Source organism: Myxine glutinosa, chromosome 1 (assembly GCF_964187855.1).
Source record: "Myxine glutinosa chromosome 1, kmMyxGlut1.1, whole genome shotgun sequence".
NCBI classification, from domain to species: Eukaryota; Metazoa; Chordata; class Myxini; order Myxiniformes; family Myxinidae; genus Myxine; species Myxine glutinosa.
This window is the reverse complement of record NC_136261.1, coordinates 296,576,188-296,588,407: the sequence shown is the minus strand read 5'-3', so window position 1 is coordinate 296,588,407 and position 12,220 is coordinate 296,576,188. Positions and strand designations below refer to the sequence as shown.

General features: G+C 44.3%; 1 protein-coding gene across 50 annotated transcripts in view; it reads left to right on the top strand.

Annotated features, from left to right (window-relative positions):
• The window catches only part of LOC137439002 (interferon-related developmental regulator 2), a 61,614-nt gene extending 52,036 nt beyond the window's left edge, over positions 1 to 9,578 (top strand). For 14 of the 50 annotated variants that reach the window (XM_078767789.1, XM_078767769.1, XM_068134634.2 and 11 more), the window contains exons 12-13: positions 6,890 to 6,985; positions 7,683 to 9,578. In XM_078767789.1, the coding sequence (XP_078623915.1) occupies positions 6,890 to 6,985; positions 7,683 to 7,763 (177 nt within the window). In that variant the 3' untranslated portion in view covers positions 7,764 to 9,578. The remainder of the gene's footprint in view (positions 1 to 6,889; positions 6,986 to 7,682) is intronic. The other 36 variants (XM_078767760.1, XM_078767800.1, XM_078767770.1 and 33 more) reach the window with 4 other exon arrangements.
• The last annotated feature ends 2,642 nt before the right edge of the window (positions 9,579 to 12,220 follow it).

Sequence of the window (12,220 nt, the reverse complement as noted above, 5' to 3'; positions counted from 1 at the left end):
TTAGGTGACAAGAACAAGCCGTTTCGATTTTGGTTCAGGTCTGGGGCCTATTGCCATTCTTGCAATATATGCGTAGAGTAAATACATAAAATACGCACACACGCACACACGCATACACGTACACACGCTCTCGCACACGCTCTCGCGCGCACGCACGCTCTCGCGCGCACGCACGCTCTCGCGCGCACGCACGCTCTCGCGCGCACGCACGCTCTCGCGCACACGCACGCTCGTGCACACACACACACACACCACTCTCGCTCACACACTCTCGCACACACACACGCTCGTGCGCACACACACACACACCACTCTCGCTCACACACTCTCGCACACACACACACTCGTGCACACACACACACTCGTGCGCGCACACACACACTCGTGCGCACACACACACTCGTGCGCGCACACACACACACACACACACACACACACACACACACACACACACACACACACACACACACACACACACACACACACACACACGTCACACACACGCACACACTCTCGCTCACACACACACACACACACACTCACACACGGATGAATGCATTACTCCCTAGCGGGAGTAATTACCGGTAGCACATTTTGGCACAACATGGGTGATTATGTTGGTGATGATGCAAGTTGGTGTTGGTATGATGTTGTGACACCTTTGATTTTGGTTATGTCACTTCCCAATAGATGCTGCATTTGACCTTTCAGAATTGCATTTGATTACCAGTGCGACAGTTAGCAAAGCAATACTTCACTTGGGTCAAGTTGCCAGCCGTTTGAAAGAGACGAAGTACAGAATCTGTCTCGACGATCTCCAATAAACTGAAATATAAGAATAGAGGTTATAAAAATCCAGATCATTGCAACCTATTACTAATTCCTATCTCACTGATGTTTTTGTTATAATCCACAACAAAAAATAAATTGCAGCAAATAAAACAAAATATTCCTTGGTTAATGGCCTTGGTTAAATGGATTTAAATCTCAAAAGTCAAATAAGGCCTTGGTTAATGTGATTGAGAGGGATGTGAGATTTCCATCTCACAAACCCCATCTGTTGTAATCATTTAAATCTCAATTAAATGCATCAGACCCTTAGAGCGTTGGGAATACCAAAATAGTTCCTGGGTTATGCCGGGTGGTTTGCCATTGCCTTCCCAGAAATCAGTCACAGCAGGATTTTGTAATTTGTTCACGGGTGACGGTATGAACTCACCTACTCTTCGCAAAAGACAGAGATCTTTGTCCACAAACGACCACTACTAGCAGACGAGTCCTCCGGCTTGATATCCCCCGATGGGGTTTTATTTATTCGTATGCAACCTGTGGCTGCTTGGCTGCATCATTTTCTGGGGGTGTGGTTGTGCCGCTGATGCAATGTGCCTGTTACCAGCATGCTGGTGCTCATTTTGCTGATCTCGGAAGGATGACAGGCTGAGTCAACCCAGCTGGTGTTGATTCAAGATCCGACAGGAGCTTTAACTCAAGACCCTAAGATCTCAAGTCAGCCACCTTAACCATTAAACAAACACCAGGAATCCACAAGGGGTATTGCGCCATTTTATTCACACATTTTATTCAATGAACCATTAGCACTGAAGGTGTGACAGTGGTATGAATTTGTACATCGTGTCTTCCGTTCTGATAGTTGTAGTTATCCTGCTATTGGTCTGCTTGCTCCTCGGTTGCACGATTGTTTTGATGACCCCCAAAGTCGGTATTTATTCTCCTCTCCAAAACTACACTCACTATTTCAATGAAATTTGACCACAACCTTCATCACCCATGATGCACCAAAGTTTGTTAATGGCAAAAATAAAATTGGGGTCAGTGGGGATTTGTGGGGTGTGGGTGGGTGGGGGAGGGAGAAGGGGGATGTTGCACCCCCAAAATAGGTATATAAGTGTTATAATTACATTGGTATGATTCTACATGCTGCCATGTCTCCTCGCAACCATTGAAATTGGTTTAAAATACCGTGATACTGTTTAACGTGCTGTCCTGTCCGCAGCTGGTTACCTCCAAGCTGAGGACGGATGAGCTGAACCAAGCTTTAACTCCTGAGGCGATCTTCAATTATGGCGGTTATTGCGTGCGCTGGAATGAAGAACCACGGAGCGTTTATTCTCACGAGCACACGGGTTTATTCCGTCACCCAATAATAACAATGGACAAAAATGTAACAATAATTATTCACAATAAAATAAGGTGCGGAATGAGAATAAACAAAAGTGCTGAGGTAAAAATGCTACAACGAGGATCCTGCGCACAGGGTGAAGTAAGAAAATAAAAGTCACGTCCCGGCACTCAGCTGGACCAAATGGATCCTGTGGTAAGTTGGCAGCCATAGAAGGCCAAAGCCACACAGGTGGGAATCCTGGCAAAATAGTGGCAACGTCAAATGCCGAGGTCACCCAGTATCGAGGCGAGTGGCGTAGACAGCCCTCTTTCTCTCTCGAGGCCAAGGCTGGCAGGCAAGACGACCATCTTTAAGCTCTCCACCCTCTTAGCACACTCCAATCTCCTCCGACCTCTCAATTCTCCCAGACTCGCAAGCTCCCCTCAGGGGAAATTAACCATCATCCCTACTACTAATTAACATGGCATCACCCCCAGTATGATGCACATTTAAACACAACCGTAAGCTACATTTTCCCCACTTATTACATCAAAATGCTCCTACACATCACACAGTCCATACTATTTCCTATTCAATCCTACCTTTCCTATGGTGTTCTCCAACCTACCCCCATAAACGTAACAATGCCTTTAATTGGTGGAATCTGCTGCTTTGTTCTATCAAGTAAGCACCCAGGGGTATTGCCCTTATTTTTATAAAGATACGACGCAACTTTTGATGTGCTGATAATGATTATGATGAGTTGGAATCAAGTGAACTCCCATGAAGAGGAAGCAGGTGAGCGTGCTGAGTCGTGCACTGAAGGGGACACAGGTGAGGGTGCTGATTGTGTTGAGGTGGAGGTGTTGGAGCGAAACAAATGGGTAATCGACTGCTGTTTTGCTGAGTGCTGCAGATTTCTGTGTAGCTCCTTATACTGGAGCAAAACGTCATCCAAACCCCTCTTGAACCAGAGGTACCGCTCCATCACTGGGTCGGCATCTTGCAACCTGTCAGCGACTGCCCTCAAATCTTGCAGCACCTCAGTCAGGAACCTGATGGTCAGTTTGGGCTTGCCACCTCTTCCTCCTCTTTACTGCACCCCTCCTCCTAGGAAACCTTGCTGATGGCCTCCAACTTCTCAGTAATCTCCTCCCCATGTGAGGCAATGGGCTCCTTCAAATCCTCATGGTTGGAGGCTTAAACGCCATCTAGCAAGTCTTTAGCGCTGATGCAGTGTGCTATGTTTAAGTCCATCCAACATTTCCCGACGGTAAGTTCGGGGTCGGACTTTATAGCACCCAAGATATGACGGAAGGTGCGGTGGGTGTAAAATGTTTTGAACATCGAATGTACCCCTTGGTCGAGTGGCTGAATTAGGGAGGTAGTGTTGGGTGGCAGGAAGATGACGTCGACATTGGGATGGACCACCTTCAGCACCTCAGGATGTCCAGGAGGGTTGTCCAACAGCAGGAGGACCTTGAAAGAGATGTTCTTTCCTGCCAAGTACCTCTTGACTTGAGAGACAAAACACTTGTGGAACCAATCCATGAAAATTGCAGCTGTTACCATGCCTTTCTGTTGGTGTGTGGATTTTGGGAATGGTAGGTACAACATCATCTGATTGATCATGCAGTCCCCTTTGGCTTGGCGTTGGTGCTGAGGAGAAGAGATATCCTGTCCTTTGCAGCCTTTAACCCTAATGCTGTCCTCTCTTGCTTTGAGATGGAAGTTCTCATGGGCATTTTTTCCCAGAACATGCTGGTCTCATCTGCATTGAAGACCTACACTTGTAAATACCCCTTCTCCTCGATGAGCTGCGTGAGTTGAGCAGGGAAAGTTGCAGCTGTCTCGTGGTCTGCTGAGCCATGCTTGCCTGTGAGCTTCACATTGTAGAGACAGTTCAGCTTCCTGAAGCGGTCAAACCATCCCTCCCCCCCTCCTCCCGCTATCTCAGAAGAGACTGCGGCCACTTGTACCCTTATCACTAAGCACATCACTCATACCCGCATTATTTGTGTTTGCAGTTCCACCCACGCCAACCAGGTGATCGTACATGCACTTTGCCTTTTCACAAATCAGAGGCCGCACTCTCAACTCTTGATAGCCAGTCTAATAGCTCCACTTTCTGGCTCAGGCGTAAGACTTTTTTCTGGCTCTTTGGAGCAGATGCATCTGCTGCGCTACTCTTGCACTTAGGACCCATGATCAAACAATAAGAACAAAAAGTCCACGAGCGTGAGGAATCACAGCAGGTCAAGGCAGCGGGACTAGAAGAAAGAATGAGCACAAGATACACTGCACATAAGTGGCGGTGCAGAGAGCTGTGGATAGATGGAAATTGGGTGGGTTGTGTGACCGTTATTTGTGGGGGATCATGGTGTGGGATGGTTTATGTGCATGTAGAGCTGCCTTATGTGCGTGGCTGGTGGGAGATGTTTTATGCGTGGCTGGAGGTAGTTTATGCGTGGCTGGAGGTGGTTTATGCGTGGCTGGAGGACTTGGAGGTGGTTTATGCGTGGCTGGAGGTGGTTTATGCGTGGCTGGAGGTGGTTTATGCATGGCTGGAGGTGGTTTATGCATGGCTGGAAGTGGTTTATGCATGGCTTGAGCTTCTTTATGCGTACAGCTGGTGGGAGATGGTTTTAGAGCTGCTTTATGCCCACTACTGGTGAGAGATGGTTTATGCACCCACAAAAAGCATGACTATCTGAAGCACGGGCCGCAAAAGTAGAAGCAGGTCAGATTTTATAAACTGTGAATATGTGGGATCCGCGAATGTGGGGGTTTCACGGTATATATTTTCAGGATGTGTGCATCTGATACTTGTAATGGGTGCCTACAACCATCCTTGACCATTTTGTGGAATGTCGGCCAAGGCCCTCGCTTCTGTTTTTTCTTCCACCCTCAATTTTCCACCATTATTCGCTTTTAAATTTGTTTTTTCCACAACTGCTTGAGCAATTGAAATGAAACTTTCAACATAGGAGCGCTTACCCATGGTGATTTTGTTTAACAAAGTTGTATGATGAATAGATGGAAAATGCTGCAGTCATTCTAAAAATATAAAAAAACTTTCTGTAAACTTGGGTTGCAGGGTGCTTCTTGTAGCAGAAATGGAGCCTCGACTCCACCTCACTCGGCCGAGGCCAAATAAATTTCAATTCGGGCCAGAAACAGATGCCAGCTTAAAACGCCTCGCTTAAAACCCCAAAAGTCATGATCGAGGCCACACTTTCAGGGTCAGTCTTTGTAATGGATATAAAAATCAAAGCAAGCATTTTTCCCTTTATCCTTGACAAGTGCAGGGTGTCTTGTTGACCAAGGCATGAAATAGAGTACCAATGCTCCTGTATCTCACCTGCCTTGTTGCCCAAAACTGGAGTGAAGGATCGATCAGGCTAAAAATAAGAGCTGTATTTAGAATATACAACTTAGGTTCGGTAGTATTGACATGATGTTCACAGTAGTGCAACTTCCTGCAGTCTGAGCCTTAGTTTTTCGAGATATTGCCCTCTTCCGGTCTGATGACGTTATTTAATTTTGTCAAAATTAGCCCTATTTGACAAGATGCAACTCCAAGGTATGTGCAATTCATATTTTTCAAGATACTGCCCACTTTCTGTATTATGACATCACTGGCGGCCATATTGTGTTTCAGATCAACGATCATATATTTTAAGTTTTGCATTGGGCAATTAAGCAGATTTGCATTGCTCAGTCAGAAAATATGGATTGCAAAGGTTTTCCTTTAATCCAATATGACTGCCAGAACACTTCACTAATGACGTCGTTGTTAACAAATAATGTTTCCATGGGGAAGTTTTGATTGTGCAGTTAATTTAGTTTTGCAGCCATCAGTTAAGTGGTTTCAGAGAAGGGGATTTTTAAAGGTTTTGTTGTGATCGAATAGGATGTCATTGTTAACAGACTACATTTCCCTTGGGTAGTTGATCACAAGTTGAAAGTTTTGCATCGATAGGTTAGGTGGTTTGAGAGAAGCTTGTCAAAGATTGTCCTGTAATCCAAAATGGCAGTCAAACTCGATCAAAATTGAAGTAGTTTTTGGACCTTTAAACCTTATGATGACCCACTTATATAGGTGGAGGATGGCATGAACAAACTTGAGTTCTACCATACCAAAGATCATTTTAGGACCGGCGGACAGATGACATGCCATCCTATAAGCTCACCTGAACTATGTTGATTTTTTAAATCAGGTTTTTGGGGGTTTTTTTTCTGTAAAAAGATGATGTCTTTTTAATATATATATATATGAGGTCTTTTTCCTCATATAAATATGAGGTATTTTTATGCGTGCGGTCATCCCAGAGAATGAGGTCATCCCAGAATATTGAAGAAACCGGTTCCTCATTTGGTGACGTGCTTTCGTATCTACTCGTTTTAATTTTGTTTTTAAGAGATTGAGGCACATGGGGTGATCGGCCAACACACTAACAAGTAACACGGAGCAGAGGCCAATGGGCAAAGGGTGGAACTGGGTAATGAAAAGACAGTCGTCGTCAGTTGGGAAATGATGACAGGACGAGCGAACAGAGAAGGATAAGTAGACGACACGTCTCTTGGTATACAAAGACATTAGGAAGCATTGGATAAATCATCACACGTGCATGGTATTTGGATCCAGGAGGAAAATGTTCAAGTCGAAACACGCCAACGTATAGTGATGCAAGGGAATATCGGTTTGAACCTTTTATTAACAACTCGTCTTTGATTACAGCTTGCATTTTGAACTTGTTCTTTCAGCAAAATGAACTCGTGCGGGATATCTTCGAGCTGGGGCCGCCTCTGCTGCTGGATGGCAAAAGCTTGAGGAATTCCAAATTATCGCGCTTCGAGCGGGTGAGTTCCCACCTTAAAGGGGATTGCCGTCATCCTAGAATTGCCATTCGGGCAGCTTTGGTAACTTGCGAATCAGTGTTACCACGGCTTGGGAAATTTACCAAGACCTTGGACAATTGAAACCCATTTCCCAAAATCGCCAGATTTCTTGGTAATTCGATGCAAATTATTGAGTGGAGGGAATGTGGATGTGTAATTATCTGATCTCCGTAAGTTTGGAAAATCTTGGAAAATTTCTTATGCTAATCTATTCTTGGATTTTTTTTTAACTTTAAGTAGTAACACTTGCAAAATATGAAAGTTTAATCCTTCATCTGCGAAGTAGATTTTTGCATTTGTAGTTCACTGCAAGCAAATTCATCGAGTCATTTTTGAAAGTGTCTTTTAACAGCAAAAATGTTTTTTTTTTTTTTTTTGTTTAGATACATGCTTCCCCAATAAATAAATACGTATCCAGGATGATCTTTTAAAAAGACATTTTTGAGCACTGTTATGCAAGTCTGAGTCTGCTATTTTTTACATTGTCCTTTACCTCGGCAAAGAGCAGTTCAGATGGTTAATGAGACCTGCAAGCCAAGCCAAAGGGAAGTAATGAATATTGATTTTATTTGCTCTTGTATTCTCAATCTCATGCCACCCACCTTTCCTTGTCGATTAACTTCATATTTGTCTGTGTCGTCTTTCTGACCTCACCCAGCATTGGTACAACTCTGCGGCGTTCAAGGCCAGGACGAAAGCACGTGGAAAGATGAGAGACAAGCGTGCGGACGTGCTGTAATTTGGCCCCACAGCTAGACGGTGGTTTGCATTTCACCACTTTTGAATCTTCACGGATATTCTCGTAACAACAGCCGTGTGATTCCTCGTACTTATTTTTACAGATGGGGAGATTTTAAATGAAATGTATGTGGGTGGTCTCTGGTGCAATTTGGAACGTTTTTGCTCCAAGTTTGGAGTTTTTGCTCAAAATCACAATGTTTGTGCCCTGCTGCCTTCCGCTCCCCCCAACCCCCTTTAGCTTCACACAAGTCATGTGATACTATTCTGAAATACGGTATTTTACTTGTACTTAATCTTAAAAAAAAAAATTGTGTTTTTGTTTGTATATGCCCATCACAATTAATGAGGGTTTGCTTTTAGAAAAAAGGGTGGGTAGGGAATGGTTTCTGTTTTGCTGTCGTTTTTCTCAGACGACTTGCACTTCATTTCACAGTTTGCTCTACAAATTGGATGCTGTCCTTCACCATCCCGCTTTTTTTCCAGTGGGGTCCTAAATTATGTGTGGCACGAACAAGCTTGGGTAGTAACTTAACCAGCATGGAGATGTATTTGTCAGAATTGAGCCCCTAAGAAGTAGTGGGGGAGCGGCACGCGACACACATGTACACGTACAAGTACACATACACACTACAAATCTTGATTGAGAGGGCTCTAAAGTTCAGATGCAGTCTCATTGAGGAAACCAGTGCAATCTCATTGAGGAAAGCTCGGGATCAGAAAGGACTGCCATTAACAGCAAAGGTGCACTGACCATAAAAGATTGTTTTTGTGTGCACGAATCTTGACCATCGATAGGTGAGACAGCCCAATTTTGACCTATCTGGGGTTGAGTAGTTCACAAAGAAGTAGAACATGGTGTGTGTAATATTTTTTTTTTTTTTTTGTGTGTGATGGGGAATGGAGGGGCATAATCAATCAGTCAGTCATAAGGGGGGTATATCGGCATCAGGTTTTTGATTATTTTTTTGTTGTTGGAGGGAGCTGCTGTTCTCCTTTGGCAATAACTTTGATTCAGACGTTGATTGCAAAAAGCATTACCAATAATATTCGGTTGTGCAAATATTTAATTTTTAAACTGATTATTAAAATTGACTTCTCTGCAGCGTCATCGAATGCACTGACCCAACAAGACTGACAGTCATTTTCTAACATGTGTGAATGCATTAGCCCCACAATGTGCTCGTTTCCAGCATTCGCTATTCCACAGCCTGACTGAAGTTTTTTGGGTTTTTTTCTTTCCTTGTATTTATTTTTTAAATCCCAGAACGTATTCTGTTGCAACTCGTCAACACAGGCTTTTACTCATTTGATTCTCATTTCGGATTCAGGTATTAATAAAAGGTGTTTGCGAGTTTTACGAGGAAAATGTACCCTGAACCCCATGGTTTTCGTTCTTGTCAAACACATTGGCACACTATGCCCATATCTTAATTGCAAGGCAGGTATACGTTTAACGGCAGGTTCAGAGAGTTGTTCAGACTTCACTTCTTTGTTCCATAAAATATTTTTCTATCGGTCCTGCATCATGTCTATTTTCAAATGGCACTGGTTTTGCATCATGTAGATTTTCAAATGGCTGTGGCTCTGGTTATACTTGACAGGCTCGATCTATGGGAGTGGTTGGAAAGTTCGAGCAAAACATGAATTCTGGTTGTGACCGCAACAAGGCGTTGGGAGCGGTCAAAGAGGAGCCCACCACCTCTAATTTTTGCATACGTGATATGTCGATCCATATTTCCCTTTGATCCATATTTATATAAATATATGAAGTTATGCTTGAACCTCCAAATCAATAAAATCAACTTTGAAGGAATACGTAAACTTTATTTTTGGGTGAACTGCCTCGTGCGTTGATTTATCGGCTTGGCGGTTGTGAATGATTCGGACAGTGTGGATTTGCGAGCAGGTGCACGGACTGTGACCGCAAGTTTAAATGCCAAGAGAACATCTGCCAGCGAGGCATTCGAGGTGCGCAATGTAGGTGCAGAAAAAGCATTTCAAAGCGTTTTACTTCCCACACTGCACATTAGAATTCATCTCGCAACACGTGCTTGGTGAGTCTGACGAGGGTTTTCAGACTTTTAAATTAAGACGTTCACTTCATTTTTCAGAAAAGATGCTTCCCAATTCCATTGATGCTCCTAACACTGCCCCTTGACTCCCATCACTCAATGACACACACACACACACACACACACACGAGGCCTGGTCTCAACTGGTTTTGGATTGATTAGATTGTACGTAAGGACAAATGTTTCATTTTTTTTTCATTCCTCCAGCAAACTTTTTTTTTTCTTTTTGTATACATGATCGAGGCTCGTGTAAGAGCTAATATTAATCACAAAAAGACAAACTGACACATAAAACAAGATAAAGAGTGGGAGACAAGATGGGGAGAGAGAGGGAAGCACACAAGTACAACATTTGAGAGCAGGGAGATTTGTTGGGGGGAGGAGGCATGGGAAGGGGGAGAGGTATAAAACACATGGACACTGCTCGGAATTCCAGGAAACAATTTGGTATTTCAAAAAAGTGGATCTGGGGTGAATTAACGGGGGTAGAAAAGATCAAGGTTTTGGATGGGGGAAGATAAGAGTTGGTGGTGAACAGCTGTTTTGAAGACCTGGAGGGAGGAGTGGGATTGAAGAGACTGAGGGAGTGTTCCAGAGGCAGGAGAAAAGATGAGTGAAGGTGAGCAGAGAGTCTTGATTTTGGCAGTTTAACCATAAGAGGGTTGCAGGCAGATCTTGTGCGACCTGTAGGAATATTTGCGGGACAGCCCAGAGAGGGCGGGGGGGGGGGGGGGGGGGCGGCAAGGCCAGAGAGGAGTCGGTAGAAGACAGAAAGACCACCAACCTGCCTGCGGTGTGAGTGAAAGGCTCTCGGACTTAGCTTCACTGCGGGAGATTCCAATGATTCTGAAATGATAAAAAATGTGTTCCATAAATTCATTTGCATACAGTGCATTCAGAAAGTATTCAGACCCCTTCAATTTTTTCACATTTTGTTTTGTTGCAGCCTTATGCTGAAATCGTTTAAATTCTTTTTTTTCCCTCATCAATCTACACTCAATACCCCATAATGACAAAAAAGAAAACAGGATTTTAGAGTTTTGCAAATTTATTAAGAAGAAAAAACTGAAATATCACTGACATAAGTATTCAGACCCTTTGCTGTGACACTTGAAATTTAGCTCAGGTGCCTCCCATTTTTTTTTTTTTTGTGTATACTGAATCGAAGCTCGTGAAAGAGCTAACATTTTAATTCACAAACAAATCAACCAGACAAACAAAATATATAAAAAGAGGGAGCGGAGGACAAGATGGGGAGAGAAGGGGAAAGCACACAAACATAACATTGGAGAGCAGGGAGATGTGTGGGAGGGAGAGGGCTTGGAGGCATGGGAAGGGAGGGGGTGGGGGGGGGGGGGTGGGAGAAGTATAAAACAAGGACACCAAGGGCTTCCAGGACAGAAGTTGGTATTTCAAAAAAGTGGATTTGGGGTGAAATTAGCGGGGGTAGAAAAGATCAAGGTTTTGGATGGGGGATGAACAGCTGTTTTAAAGACCTGGAGGGTGGAGTGGGATTGAAGAGAGTGAGGTAGTTTGTTCCAGAGGCAGGAGAAAAGAGGAATGAACGAGTGAAGGTGAGCAGAGTTGATTTTGGCAGTTTAACCATAAGAGGCTTGCAGGCAGATCTTGTGCGACCTGTAGGAATATTTGGGGGACAGAGCCCAGAGAGAGCTGGGGGGGCAAGGCCAGAGAGGAGTCGGTAGAAGACAGAAAGACCACCAACCTGCCTGTGGTGAGTGAGTGAAAGGCCCTTGGAGTTAGCTTCATCGCGGGAGATTCCAATGATTCTGAACGCTTTGGTTTCAACAGCGTGAAGCCGAGCTAGGTGTGAGGCAGGAGCACCAGCCCAGGTGGGGAGACAGTATTCCATTGAGCTGCGGATGAAAGCCTTGTATGTGGTGAGGAGCTCAGGTGTGCCAAGGAAGGACTTTGTACGATGGAGGATGCCCAGTCGGTGACTGGCTTTGGAGGCCAGATTTGAAATGTGGTTTTCCCAGGAAAGATCATGGCAGATAGTGAGACCCAAAAGCTTGAGTGACAACTTCTTGGAGAGGATTATTCAGAAAGTGGATGGGAGGGTTGTCCAGTCGGTCTTTTCGGAGAGACATCGTAAGAGTGTGAGATTTGTCAGGATTGAAAGACATGTTCCACTTGTTTGCCCAGTCTGATTTTGTCCAGGTCTGCAGAGAGTGAGGAGGCTGCAGACTGCCGATCTGAGGGATGAGGAATGGAGCGACAGAGAATAGAGTCATCAGCAAAGAGATAGAGAGGATTTTCAAGAGTCAGAGAGATCATTGATGAAGACCAGAAAAAGCACAGGGCCCAGAACACTGCCTTGGGGAACTCCAGCCTGAACAGGAAGAGGAGATGAGAGAAACTCATT